The sequence below is a fragment of the Oncorhynchus gorbuscha genome, linkage group LG11 (genome assembly GCF_021184085.1).
Source record: "Oncorhynchus gorbuscha isolate QuinsamMale2020 ecotype Even-year linkage group LG11, OgorEven_v1.0, whole genome shotgun sequence".
Classification (NCBI taxonomy): domain Eukaryota; kingdom Metazoa; phylum Chordata; class Actinopteri; order Salmoniformes; family Salmonidae; genus Oncorhynchus; species Oncorhynchus gorbuscha.
The window spans coordinates 33,537,230-33,552,547 of NC_060183.1; the positions used below are offsets into that span (position 1 = coordinate 33,537,230).

Consider the following 15,318-nt stretch of genomic DNA (forward strand, 5'->3'; position numbering starts at 1 on the left):
TGTCATGGAAAGATCATATTCAATTTGTCTGTAGCAAAGTGATGAAATGTGTTGGTTGTCAGGACCCGGTTACGAACCCGGGTCTCCAGAGTGAGAAACAGTCACTTAACCAACTGAGCCACAAATAGTCGGCAGAACCCAGAAGATGAGGCAGACACAGCAGTAATTGAGACGGTGTATTTAATGAAGTAAAAAGTGAAGTCCTTCAGGAAAACATGTAGCTCCACAACCTCAAAAGGAATTCCACAAGAAACAAAGGTAATCCAAGACAAAAAAAGGTAAATCCACAAGGTGGTAGGTATAACATAAAAAGCCTCAAAAGATACTCAAAAATAAATAAACTAGAACAAAAAACAGAATTTCACAAGAGAGCCCACCGGGATCAACAATAGTTCACAGAATACTAGGACTGGGTGCTAACATACAAACACAGAGCAAATAACTGAGGAAAACTAAGGGTTTAAATACAATCAGGGGAAACGAGGCACAGGTGCAAATAATAATGGGGATCAAGGGAAAACAAAAGGTCAAAAAGCACAATGGGGGCATCTAGTGACCAAAAACCGGAACAACCCTGGCCAAATCCTGACATTGGTATTATCAGAAAGATTAGTGGTTTGGTTAATCAGGCTTGCTTCCTAACACTCTACTATAGCTTAATTTACACATATCGCATTTACTGTAAAATTGTCTGGGCCAGTACATATGCATCCTACCTACACAAATTACTCATCATACAAAGTACATTTGCAAGGCTAGCCAACTCCTCTAATTACATAGCTCCATCTGCACCTTTGTTTAAGAAACTCAATATCTTGTCTATTTACGACAATTACAATTATCATTTTAATCTACAAATACTGTACCTCCCTGACAGTTTACCTTTCAATGGATTCTTCAGGGTTAATTCTGAAATCCATTAATATAAACACAAAACATTGCGATAACCTTCATCCTCTCCACTGCCTCACCTCACTGTAGTCAATTCTCTATCAGATATAGAGGTACCATACTCTGGAATTCTTATATTCACATTGCCAAAACCTCCTCATCCCTCAATAACTTCAAGCGAATACTCTGGGTTAGCCTCATGAACCAAACTACTCAGTAATCTCCTCCATATAGCCCAACTCTCACACACTCACATCCACACATAAACACATGCACACACACATTTAAACAAAACATATACTGTTTGTAATCTTTTGTGAACACTGATCGGTTCATTTGTACCTTTATCATTAGTGAATTTTGTTATCTGTTTAAACAAACCTTTCTTTTGTTGTACTTATGTATTTTTTATTGTTTTTTTGTGGTGTAGTTTTTATACAAGCCCTTTGGCTTCCAAACACATCTGGACACCGTTTTTTATTGTTGTTTTTATCTGTATTGTTGTTTATCACCTATTTTATTTGGTGTAAATAAATGAAACCTTAATCATTAAAACCATACAATAGAAACCAAACATGGACACAGTCTGAGCCTTTGTAAACCCCCATTAAAAAAAATCTGTATTGTTGTTATATCACTGAGTCTATGTAAACCCCATTTTTAGAACATACCAGTGGGATACTCAAAGTTCAGCCGTGCTCAATCACTTCTGAAGTAGTTACATGAGTAGTCTCCTCTCTGAATCCCCCTCCCCTCTAAATACATACTGACAGTGAGGAGTCTGAACGGCCCTATCAGCACACACATGGTCATCCCAGAACAACTCAGATAAACTCAACAGTTTCAGCAACAACACGGAACCTCAGACGTTGGCTGCATCCCAAATGACATCCTATTCCTTAGAAAAGTCCACTACTTTTAACTAGAGCTTTATGTACCCTGGTCAAAAGTAGTGCACTAAATAGGGAATAGGTTGGCATGTGGGATGCAAGCCTTCTTGGTCTCTCTTTGGTAAGATCATGAAAAGCAACTGTCTTTTTCACTAAGTACATTGCTGGGAGAAATTGCAAATTGCTGGAAGATTACACATGGAGTAGGTGACTTTCTTGACTTCAATAGATTAACGATTATAAAAAGGAACAGAGACCGTTGCACAACAAGACTTGCATGCATCACTTCTCACTTCTCAATCTCACAGATGTACAAAAGGTCTAAATACACAGAGTAGAAAGAAAGATGAAAAATGCTCTTATCGGGCTAGGACTTACCGATAGCCTCTATGACCAGTGAGTATGTAGCCTGTGTCTCTCTGTCCAAGCCAACCACAGTCCGAACCACACCATCTCTGAAGCCAACACTGAATTTACCATCCTGGTTACCACCTGCAGAACACAACACACAGATGGTGGAGTTTTACATGTATATATCTTGGCTATTCACTTATACACATGAATGCATGCACACACAAGTATGCATGCACACACACATACACATAAACAAGTAGTAGCACATTCACATAATACAACTCTACGTCTTGCCCAACCACTCACACACACACGCACACACAGTCTGCCATGGCCTTAGTTTGACCACTGACCTGTGATGAAGTAGCTGAGCTCGGCGTTAAGGCCAGCGTCATTGTCGGAGCAGTTGAGGCGAGCCACCACATGGTCCCTGGGGACGCTCTCCTGCAGGGACACGTTGTACACCTTGGGGAAGAAGGTGGGGGTCTCGTCGTTGGCATCTAGGACTGAGGGACACAGAGTGACAGGCAAGCAGACAGACAGACAAAGAGAGACAGAGAGACACATTGTCTCTTGTAAAATAACTTTCATCATGCTCAATAGGCAGACACGACAAGCAACACATTTAACAGATGGTCATTCTTCTCCCAGCGCTTCTAAAATATATGCTTCTGACCAGCAGGTAGTGCTATACTTAGCAAAATACTGTCTTTAATCAATTTTTTATATGGTATACAATTTGAATGTTGGACCAGCCATGACCTGTATTCACAAAGCGTCTCAAAGTAGGAGTGGTGATTTAGGATCAGGTCCCCCCTGTCTTAGTCATTATGATCTGAAAGGCAAAACTGATCCTAGATCAGCACACATACTCTGAGACAGTAAGTGATTACAGGCCCTGATGCTTGCAAACCTGTGATGGTAAGGGTGCTGGTGGAGGTGCGTGGGTTCTGCCCTTGGTCGTACGCCACGATCCTCAGGTGGTACAGGCTAATCTGCTCGCGGTCCAGAGTTGCCGTTGAGTACAGCACACCCGTGGTGGTGTTGAGATAAAAATCAACGCGTGGCATGCCCACCAGTAGCCCCATGGTAACCATACCATTCTCCTCCTGATCAGGGTCCTCCACCTGGATCTGATGAAGGAGAGGAGATAGGAATTGAGAGAGAGAGAGGAGGGAGGGAGGAGAGAGAGGAGAGAGAGAGAGAGAGAGAGAGAGAGAGAGGAGGAGCAGATGAAAGGATGGAAGGGAAGGAGAGGAGAGTAAAGGAAATGAGAGGAAAGGGGAGAAGGGAGAGGGGAAGAGTAAGATGAGATGTGGGGATAAGAGATAGAGGGGACAGAGCGGGACAAAGATATGGAAGTGGTGGGGAGAATAGAAGTGAGAGGAGGACATGACAGACAGGGGAAAACAGAAACAAAGAAACTATTTAATTAGCCCTCACACACTTCCATCTGATTCATCTGATACAATTACACAAGCATCTAACTCTAATGACATATTGTAATGGTGTACTGACCTTGAACACAGAGGATCCACTAGGCAGGCCCTCTGGCACCTCGGCCACAAAGGGCAGGTTAAGGAAGATGGGGTCATTGTCATTAAGGTCCAGCAAGTTGACGTACACTGTGGTGCTGACTGAGGAACGCAGTGGAGGTCTGCCAACTGGAGTGGGCGCCAGAGGTACAAACACAGCATTTACAGGAGCACAAAACTCCAATAAAAGTTTTACCAGAGGTGGCCTAGACTAGCTAGTGATAGCCAACTTAGCTTCAGCCGGCTGGTGTGCAACCGTGGCAAAGTTGGTTTGACATTGGATAGCCTGGGGCTAGTTAGGGACCATCAATAAATTACACAATGTAAATGGGACAAAGTTCATATTTAACTTTTTTGGGGCTTCATTAAATGCGTTTAATATTCTACAATTTATAGTTGGTTTGAGTTTTTTAAGTCACATAAATTTGGAGCCATTGACATTTAAAATATTGTGTAATTTATTGATGGTCCCTAATAGCCCCATGGGGATATCGAATGTGAACCAAATTGACCATGGTCATTACAATCGGGTCACATGCAGCTGCGCTCCGAATTGATGATTACTTTGGTGCTGCCAGCGGTGGGCATTTGGGCAGGATTGAAATAAATGGTGACCTTCATTCCTTGACGTAGCATTTTTGCCTATCTTTTTGTAAATCTCAGTTTTGGACGAGAATGACTTTATAACCCAAATTATCCTATTTAATCTTTGTAGTCAATTTTGAAATTAGAATACATGTTTCTGACTCATATCGATGCCACATAAGCCTTTTTCTAAATGAGAAGTGGCTTTTTGGGGCAGTTACTCTTTAAAGTAGAGACTCATATATGAACGCACAATGTAATTTAGATAGTACATGCTGAGAGACTGACAGACTCTTCAGCCCCAGACAGTCTCTCTGTGCGCACACACACACACACACACACACACACACACACACACACACACACACACACACACACACACACACACACACACACACACACACACACACACACACACACACACACACACACACACACACACACACACACACACACACACACACACACTGTCTCAGTCCCAGATAAACAGCTAGCCAGCCAGACACACAGAACAACAAACCAACCGACCAACCAACAGGCAGAGTTCTGGCCTGGTATGGGACTCACGATCGACAGCAGACACGATGATGGTCCTCATGAGCAGGATGTCTTTTGGGTTGGACCTCTCTCTGTCCAGCACGGCCCCGCTGGTCCTGATCTTGCCTGTGCTGCTGTTGATGGTGTAGAAGGGGTTCTCTGGGCTGATGCTGTACACCACTGTCCCATTGTCCCCAACATCTGGGTCTATCGCTAGCACCTGGAGGGATGTATGGGGGGGGGGGTGAGGGGGGAAGGGAAAGTGGGGAGAGGAGGGAGATGAGAGAAAGGAGGAGGGAGGGGAGAGAGGAGGAATGATGAAAGAAAGAAGGAATGAGTCTTAGTGGGGGAAAATCTGACAATCACTGCAACAGCACCGCACAACAACCTAATATCTAACGTGATAGGTAATGTATACGCTGGGCCGAGATTGCGGCATGATTTTTTTAAAGAGCTGATCAATTATTCACCGCACTGATGAAGAAAACGCTGGAAACTGGTTAATTGGTCAATAGAGGAACAAAGGTTTTGCAGGTCTTGAATTATTAAAGGACTAGGAAGGTAGGCGTCCCACTAGCAGGACAACTTCCAGTGAAACTGGAGGGCGTGCAATTCAAATAAATAATCATACAAATTATGGATATTAAACATTTAGGTACATATAAGTGTCTGTTATCGGTTGAAAGCTTACATTCCTGTTAATCTAACTGCACTGTCCGATTTACAGTAGCTATTACAACGAAAACATGTCATGCGATTGTTTGAAGACGGCGCCCCACTTTAAAATATTTTCACAAATAACGATGAAATATTCACTTACCTTTTGAAAATCTTCCTATGATTTGTCATCCAAAAGGTCCCAGCTATAACATGTAGTGTCGTTTTGTTAGATATCTTTTTTTATATCCCAAAAAAAAGTCAGTTTAGTTGGCGCCATCGATTTGAGTAATCCACTCGTTCAACATGCAGAGAAAGGAATCCAAAAATCTACCCCTAAACTTTGTTTCAACAAGTCAAAATATGTTTCTATTCACTCCTCAGATACCCTAACATGTAATCGCACTATAATATTTCTTACGGAAATAAGTATGTTCAATAGGGAACCAATTTTAGCAGGTGCATCTTGTCTTCATGGCGCGCACAAACACAAATTTCCAAGACTTTGTCTCTGTACAAAAACTGATATTTCTTATTAGTTTTGGTAGTTCCAAGCCTGAAATCTTGAACATAGACTTCTGCCACCCTGTGGAAGCCATAGGAATTGCATCCAGGGAGCTAATTTCCAGTATGCCCCAAGAGGATATTCTCTCAAAGAAAAAACATTTCCGGTTGGTTTTTCTTTGGATTTTCTCCTACCATATGTATTGTGTTATATGTATTGTGTTATATTTTAACATTTTAACAACCTTCAAAGTGTTTTATTTTCAATGGTACCAATTATATGCATATCCTAGCATCAGGGCCTGAGCAACAGGCAGTTTACTTTGGGAACATCATTCATCATTCAGTCATAACAATTATGAAGAAAATTAGAAAGAGAGGAGCGAGAGAGGGAGAGAGAGACAAAGAGAATGAAAAAATAGTGGACAGTAGTGGAAGGAGATTTAAGGGTGAGGGGAAACTTATTCATAGGTAGCCCCAAAGTCCATTTAAATTAATCAATCTAAGTCTTAGGAGAGAACATACAATTATAACATTAGCCTTGTCTACTGAACTGTGGCCTCCACTTACATAGATATCAGCAGGAAATATAATTTTGTTTTTTAATTAGGTTAAGTAACCTCATTAGAGATTAGATGACCAATTGTGTGTGTGAGTATGTGTGTGCATGTGTGTGGGAGGGTGGGGGTTGAAAACCGTCTGACTGTGTGTGTGTGTGTGTGTAGGGCTCTAGCCTTTCCCCAGGGCACTGCGACTAAATTCATCTGCTCACTGCGCTCAGCAGGTGGCACACATCAACTCTTTGGTCAGAGGGGGGTAAGGGGGACGAGGGTGAGTACTACAAAAGGACCAGCTGACATCATGTCAGTGATTCTCTCATTAACACAGATGTGAGTGTTGATGAGAACAAGGCTGGAGATCACTCTGTCATGCTGATTGAGTTTGAATAACAGACTGGAAGCTTCAAAAGGAGGGTGGTGCTTGGAATCATTGTTCTGTCAAACATGGTTACCTGCATGGAAACACGTGCTGTCATCATTGCTTTGCACAAAAAAAAGGCTTCACCGGCAAGGATATTGCTGCCAGTAAGATTGCACCTAAATCAACCATGTATCGGATCATCAAGAACTTCAAGGAGAGTGGTTCAATTGTTGTGAAGAAGCCTTCAGGGCGCCCAATAAAGTCCAGCAAGCGCCTGGACCGTCTCCTAAAGTTGATTCAGCTGCAGGATCGGGGCACCACCAGTACAGAGATTGCTCAGGAATGGCAGCAGGCAGGTGTGAGGCGAAGACTTTTGGAGGATGGCCTGGTGACAAGAAGGGCAGAAAAGAAGCTACTTCTCTCCAGGAAAAACATCAGGGACAGACTGATATTCTGCCAAGGGTACAGGGATTGGACTGCTGAGGACTGGGGTAAAGTCATTTTCTCTGGTGAATCCCCTTTCTGATTGTTTAGGGCATCCGTAAAAAAAGCTTGTCCGTAGAAGACAAGGTGAGTGCTACCATCAGTCCTGTGTCATGCCAACAGTAAAGCATCCTGAGACCATTCATGTGTGGGGTTGCTTCTCAGCCAAGGGAGTGGGCTCACAATTTGCCTAAGAATACATCCATTAATAAAGAACAGTTTGGTAATGAACAATGCCTTTTCCAGCATGATGGAGCACCTTGCCATCAGGAAAAAGTGATAACTAAGTGGCCCGGGGAACAAAACATCTATATTTTGGGTCCATGGCCAGGAAGCTCCCCAGACCTTAATCCCAATGGGAACTTGTGGTCAATCCTCAAGACCCCACAAATACTGACAACTACAAGCATTGATTATGAAAGAATGGCCTGCCATCAGTCAGGATGTGGCCCAGAAGTTAATTGACAAGCATGCCAGGGCAGATTGCACAGGTCTTGAAAAAGAAGGATCAACACTGCAAATATTCACTCTTCGCAACAACTTCATGTAATTGTCAATGAAGGCCTTTGACACTTATGAAATGCTTGTAATTACACTTCAGTATTCTATAGTAACATCTGACAAAAATATTTACGTCAGCCAGGAGCTGCCAGAGACGTCAACCAGCCTGAGCTATCTCTCAGTCCTGAGCTACCCCTCAGTCCTGGGCTACCCCTCAGTCCTGGGCTACACCTCAGTTCTGGGCTACCCCTCAGTCCTGAGCTGCCCTCAGTCCTGAGCTAGAGTCCGCACTTTTTTTTTTTGGGGGGGGGGGGGGGGGGGTACTGTCACGCCCTGGCCTTAGTTATCTTTGTTTTCTTTATTATTTTGGTTAGGTCAGGGTGTGACATGGGGGATTTATGTGTTTTGCCTTTTCTAGGGGTTTTGTATGTTTATGGGGCTGGCACCTTCCTAGGTAGTTTTGTATGTCTATGGCTGCCTATATCTATGGTTGCCTAGATTGGTTCTCAATTAGAGACAGCTGTCTGTCGTTGTCTCTGATTGGGAACCATATTTAGGCCGCCATGTTCTTTGGGTATTTTGTGGGTGATTGTCTTCTGTCTTTGTGTTGCAATCACCCACAAAATACCAAAGAACATGGCTGCCTAAATATGGTCCAGCCCCATAAACATACGAAACCCCTAGACTGGAAAAAAACACATAAATCCCCCATGGCACACCCTGACCTAACCAAATGAATAAAGAAAACAAAGATAACTAAGACCAGGGCATGACAGTGCAAATAGAACAACTCAAGCTTCCTAGTAAAGGCCTCAAATTCCTCCACCTTGTCTGCGACTGCTTCCATGTTCCTTGTAACTGCAGATTGAACCCGTTCAAGTAACAGAATATGTCCATAAAAAAGCTGTGTGTTCATCTTGCAGTTAACGATTCAATGTTTCTGCATCGGGCCCCTATATGGGGCGAGAAGGCCACTGAAAGTTCTATGCTTAGAATGTATTATGAACTAATCATATGTGTTAAACATGTTACATTTGAAGTGTAGGCCAATTAATTGTGCCAATATTATACACTTATTATGGTCTGGCCTGCAATCATCCAATTGTTATAATAGGATTTGAGGCAATAGCCCCCCCTTGTGTGGTCAACTATATAGTTTTGCGCTGATTTGAGATAAGCATGGGAACTGGTCTTTTATCTTATTTTCACTGAGTCTCCATTTGGGTATTGGTTAGCCTACAATTAGAGTGGCTAGGACAGGCAAGCCCCAAACTATCGTGGAGGACTTAATTCTTCCTGCTGCCATGGATATGGCTGGGACAATGCTGGGGAAGAAGGCCCCCAAAACTATACAGACAATGTCTTCATCAAACAACACTGTTTCACATAGCATCAGTGACATGGCTGTAACACATATAATTCACTGATTTGTATGAGAAGCAGTAATTGTTTCAAAACATGGCTGAGAAACATTTTGAAACATTTACTACTTCACAGACAGGCCAGTGAATTATATGCGTTATAGCTGGATGAGTCAACAGGGCCTGACACGGCTTCTGGTATATGTCCATTACATTTATGGGGGGGGTCAAATAAGGAAGACATCCTCTTCTGGAAACCAGGACAACATGAGAGGATATTTTTAAAGTACTGGACAGCTTTGCGACATCAAATGGATTTTGGTGGTCAAAATGTTTTGGAATCTGTACTGATGGTGCAAAAGCCATGACAGGGAGACCGAGTGGAGTGGCAACACGTGTGTAAGCAGTTGCTCACGCAAAACATCAGTCACAGCGTCAACAGTGAAGCGGCGTCTCCGTGTTGCTGGCCTTCTAAGTAGAGTTGCAAAGAAAAAGACGTATCTCAGACTGGCCAATAAAAATTAAATATTAAGATGGGCAAAAAACACAGACACTGGATAAGAGGAATTCTGCCTAGAAGGCCAGCATCCCAGAGTCGCCTCTTCACTGTTGACATTGAGACTGATGTTTTGTGGGTACTATTTAATGAAGCTGCCAGTTTAGGACTTGTGAGGTGTTTGTTTCTCAAACTAGACACTCTAATGCACTTGTCCTCTCGCTCAGTTGTGCACCGGACCTCCCATTCCTCTTTCTATTCCGGTTAGGGCTGTTCTGTGAAAGGAGTAGTCCACAGCGTTGTAGGAGATCTTAAGTTTCTTGGTCATTTCTCGCATGGACTATTTCTAAGAACAAGAATAGACTGACGAGTTTCAGAAGAAAGGTTTTTGTTTCTGGACATTTTGAGCCTGTAATCGAACCCACAAATGCAGATGATCCAGATACTCAACTAGTCTAAAGAAGGCCAGTTGTATTGCTTCTTTAATCAGCACAACCATTTTCAGCTATGCTAACATAATTGCAAAAGGGTTTTATAATGATAAATTAGCCTTTTAAAATTATAAACTTGGATTAGCTAACACAACGTGCCATTGGAACACAGGAGTGATGGTTGCTGATAATGGGCCTCTGTATGTACTGTAGATATTATATAAAAAATCTGCAGTTTCAGCTACAATAGTCATTTACAACCTTAACAATGTCTACACTTGTCACGACTTCTGACGAAGTTGGTCCCTCTCCTTGTTCGGATGGCGTTCGGCGGTCGAAGTCACTGACCTTCTAGCCACTGCTGACCCACTTTTCATTTTCCATTGATTTTGTCTTGTCTTCCATCACACCTGGTTCCAATTCCATCAATTACATGTTGTGTATTTAACCCTCTGTTCCCCCTCATGTCCTTGTCGGTAATTGTTTCTTGTAGTGCTTATGCACGGTATGCTGGTATTTACCCGGTTTTGTTTGACCCATTTATTGTATTGTTCTGTTGACTGTGGTTTATGGATATTAAAATGACACCGTTGTCACTCCGTTTTCGCTCTCCTGCACCTGACTTCTCTGCCGCCAGTACGCACCTCACTATGACACTGTATTTCTGATCAATATGATGCTAATTTAATGGACAAAAGAATGTGCTTTTCTTTCTAAATCAAGGACATTTCTAAGTTGCCCCAACCTTTTGAACGGTAGAGTATGTGAGAGTGGATTCTCGGCCCTCACTAGCATGAAAACAAAATACAGACACAGACTATATGTGGAAAATAATTTAAGATGGAGACTCTCCAATACACCCAACATTGCAGATTTATGTGCATCCTTTCAAGCACACCCTTCTCATTAACCTGTGGTGAGTTATTCAATATTTTTTAATTAACACAAGGTGTTATATGTAAGATGGCTAAATAAAGAGCAAAATTTTTGATTATTATTATGTTGTTATTTGTCCCCTGGTCCTGTAAGAGCGCTTTGTCACTTCCCACGAGCCGGGTTGTGACAAAACCTCACTCATTCTCATGTTTAATACATGTGTGTGTGTGGTAGACTTACGATGATGGCAAAAAACAACATTTGAGAGTGCGCTGACCCTGGCACTAGAGGGGGTATGTAGCTGGAGGTTGAATGTTTGAAGGGGTACAGGACTTTTTTGGAAACCACTGCTCTGGTACAGCCAACACTACAAAAAGTCTAATGTTTCTCAAAGATGGCCTCTGGTGGTCAAACTAGCACTAAGTAGCATTAATAGCAACAATGGCTGACAATTAAATAACGTCTTGTAGCGACCCGCACAGACAGCTGTGTGTTATGTGTTAGGCTAGGAGGTGGTTGTGTTGTACTGACCAGTACCCGGTGTTCGCGGGGTCCGACATGTCAATCAACCTGCTATCTGCCAATCACGGGAATGCCTGGAATGTTCTGATGCCGGGCATCCTGGTGGTTGGCGGAGTGGCGTGGAGGGGGGTTGGGCAGGGGGGTGGAGCATTGGAAGTTAAGACCAGGTTCAGCCTTTGTTCTCTCTCTCTTACGTCTTGGCTTCACAATAGAAGGTCACGATTGGCTTGTGGGTTATCTGTCATCTATTTGGCGTGTGCTTCGGCCCAAACAGTAACCTGTGTAAAGTTGGTTTAATAAACCGTCAATTTGCAAACTCAAGCCTCTTTCTGGACAATTGTTCAATTATGATCTAGTCAGGTCATTACAGTCTTATAGAATTCTGCTGCAGCCCGCAAGGTGTGTTGCAGTATGACACAACTTTTACAGAGAGAACCACTGTACTACCACTTGTTCTCTTTCTCTTCATCTCTCCATTTTCTCCAGTTCCACCATAATGGAGGGGGTGAAGAGAGAGGGAAAAGCAGAAAGATAAACATTTCATTGCCAACCACAAGTCTCTTTATCTCTCGTTCCACTGTGATTACTTTTCTCTCTTCCCTACCAGCCCAGCAGCAGGGTAATTTGCAATGCATTTGACTGCAGGCTACATTTTAATTAGCAATCGGACTCCCTTAATTACACTGACCGGCACCTTGATAACAATGGACAATCAGGTGTTCAGCAGTGACAACACGTTGCCAAAGACACCAGCAGAACAATGAGGGAGGGATAATAATGTGCGAATATATCCAACAAACACCGGCTTCTCGATCATTATCACTTTTATACAACGGGTTACCAACATAATAAAATAATGATCAACATATTTTAATTAAAAAAAAAACGTTATTTTGATAAATGTATTCATACTATTTCATCCTTCCACAAGATATAGTCCCGACACAAATCTAGGGTTGCTGGAGACACGACCCAATCTTTTGTTCTTTTTGTCCTGCATCTATAAACGCGACCCAGTCGTTCGGTCTAAATGTTCCATTGCCATACTGACTGGCAACATTCTTATCCCTTCCTTGCTAGCTAGCCAACTACAGCTAATTTACATTCACGTCAAAAAGTGCAGCCAGAATATCAGCAAAATAGCTGCATTTGCACATGTTTAAGCTGTTTTCTAGTTTGATTTATTTCAATATATCCATAACAATGAGCTTATGATGCGTGACTTTGCCTGGCAGAGAAAATGTGCTCTCTTGTTAAGACAATCCATGACATTCATTTGAGCTGATATTGATAAATCAATCCATACACTCTCTTTGTTATCCATCACAGCTGACATAGCTATAGTGACTTATTGTATGTCACATTTATCTGTACATTCCCCTGGATTGTGCATTGGTTGAAATATCTGTTGGAGTCTGTGCTACTACTTCTGCTGCCTTGCTTCAGCCTTTTGGGTGTTGATGGTGCTGCAGTGTTGTCTTTGTTTTCGGCCAGGATGTTGCTCCAGCGTTTTCTGTCTGTCAGTGACGGACGCCAGAAGCTATGGAGCCAACTTTCGCAACGATGCCCACTCACTGACATATTCTCCCTTGCTTACAAACCAGAATTGGCCACTTTCTGGACTGTCGTGGTCCTGATGCTGTGATTTGTGTATGTCGTTGTTCCCGCTGCAGTGCAGATCTTGGGTAGAAGTGTGTAGAGATAAAATGTAAGGGCATTCTCCGGGCATTTCAATTGATATTTCTCCAGTGATGCCACCGGGCATAGTGGATTCTCTGGCTGCTCGAACATACATCCCCTCTTGGACTCCATGTCCCTCTCCCTTGGGTCCAGATGATTCTTTGTGGCCTTGTTATATGCGAGAGTGGCGTATCTGAGAGCGAGAATGCATTGTTATAATATTGTTTTCCAGTAGCCTAATTACGTGTGCAACTTAGAAATAACACAACAAACAATATACCATAGACCGTTCTCATCTGTTTTTACAAGGAATGAGTTGGGTTTTAGTTGTCTGTTCCCGTCTTTGACCCAGATGTAACTGGAGGCCGAACCACACTTTCTGGACCAGAACCCTTGGTGTATCGGGATTCAAAGCCTGGGAGTTTTGGAGCTGGGCCATGTCCTTATCGGTGATAGGAGGGTGGCTGTTTGTGATATATTTTCCTTGCTTTAGCTGTTTGATTTTGAGATAATGTCTCGATGCTTTTTATAGTGGAGATGAAGTTTACATTTCCTGGCAGGCTTGATGAGACAGTGGATTGCGCAGTGAGATGGAACAGAGTAAATGAACATTTCAACGTCATAGATTTAGCCGGAGGTAACTTGTGAAATAGACACCGGCTGGAATGCGGTTTTAACCAATCAGCATTCAGGATTAGACCCACCTGTTGTATAAATTATGGCAAGAACAGCTCAAACAATCAAAGAGAAACGACAGTCCATCATTACTTCAAGATATGAAGGTCAGTCAATACGAAACATTTCAAGAACTTTGAGTTCTTAAGTGCAGTTGCAAAAACCCTCAAGCTATCACGGGTGTCATTGGAAGTAGACCAGAGTGCAGCGTGGTGAGCGTACATTTCTCTTTCTATTTAAAATGTCGCCAACAAAACAAAAAACGAAAAACAACCGTGAAGCTTACATACCCTCTTGGAACTGTGCATGCACAGTGCATTTGCAATATGATTCAACAGTGAAAAACACCAAATGGACATGATGAAATCAACACAACGAGCAATGGAGAGGAACCACTATCACTGCCCGGCCATCCCGAATTCATCAGGCCAGTCAATTTTACATTTCTGCAGTATTTTTGAGCTTGTCAAATTTGTGATGGTACATGGCAAATGGACTTAACATCCTGATTCGGCACTATCAAATCTTTCATATTGCATTTGGACATTTCTTATGGCATTTGGCCCCCAAAAAAGTGACCTTTGACTTCCTATGAATAGGAAGTCTTCATATTGCAAATGGACAAAACATATGCCTTATGGACAAGCAAAACAACAAATTATGATAATCAAATATGACAAAAGTATGTTCATTTTGCAGTGTTACACTTTGCATTTGCCATATGGCATTGGACACCGTGCATACTCCGTGTATATTGTTGTTTGTTGTTTGTATTGTTGTTTGTTCTATATTGTTGTTACAGTGCAAATATGTTCCCATTCATTTTTGTCAATTTCAGGGGGAAGTTCCACTAACAAAGATAACTACCCACACTGAAAGGAGGGAAAAAGGGCTACCTAAGTATGATTCCCAATCAGAGACAACGATAGACAGCTGTCCCCGATTGAGGACCATACCTGGCCAACACATAGAAACACAAATCATAGAAATAAAGGACATAGAATGCCCACCCAAATCACACCCTGACCAAACCAAAAAGAGACATAAAAAAGGCTCTCTAAGGTCAGGGCGTGACACAAGCGCTATGATGAAACTGGCTCTCATGAGGACCGCCACAGGAAAGGAGGACCCAGAGTTACATCTGCTGCAGAGGATAAGTTCATTAGAGTTAACAGACACATCTCAACATCAACTTTTCAGAGGAGACTGCGTGAATCCGGCCTTTTTGCTGCAAAGAAACCACTACTAAAGGACACCAATAAGAAGAAAATACTTGCTTTGGCCAAGAAACACCATCATTGGACATTAGACCAGTGGAAATCTGTCCTTTGGTCTGATGAGTCCACATTTGAGATGTTTGGTTCCAACCACTTGTGAGACAAGGAGGAGGTGAATGGATGATCTCCACATGTGTGGTTC

The 15,318-nt window shown here is 42.5% G+C and overlaps 1 protein-coding gene across 2 annotated transcripts in view; it reads right to left on the reverse strand.

Annotated features, from left to right (window-relative positions):
- LOC124048539 (cadherin-23-like) overlaps window positions 1-15,318 on the reverse strand; it is a 548,925-nt gene that overhangs the window by 160,644 nt on the left and 372,963 nt on the right. For both annotated transcript variants that reach the window (XM_046369416.1, XM_046369417.1), the window contains exons 22-26: window positions 4,823-5,012; window positions 3,654-3,799; window positions 3,049-3,268; window positions 2,489-2,641; window positions 2,160-2,273 (exon numbers count right to left, since the gene is read on the reverse strand). In XM_046369416.1, the coding sequence (XP_046225372.1) occupies window positions 2,160-2,273; window positions 2,489-2,641; window positions 3,049-3,268; window positions 3,654-3,799; window positions 4,823-5,012 (823 nt within the window). The remainder of the gene's footprint in view (window positions 1-2,159; window positions 2,274-2,488; window positions 2,642-3,048; window positions 3,269-3,653; window positions 3,800-4,822; window positions 5,013-15,318) is intronic.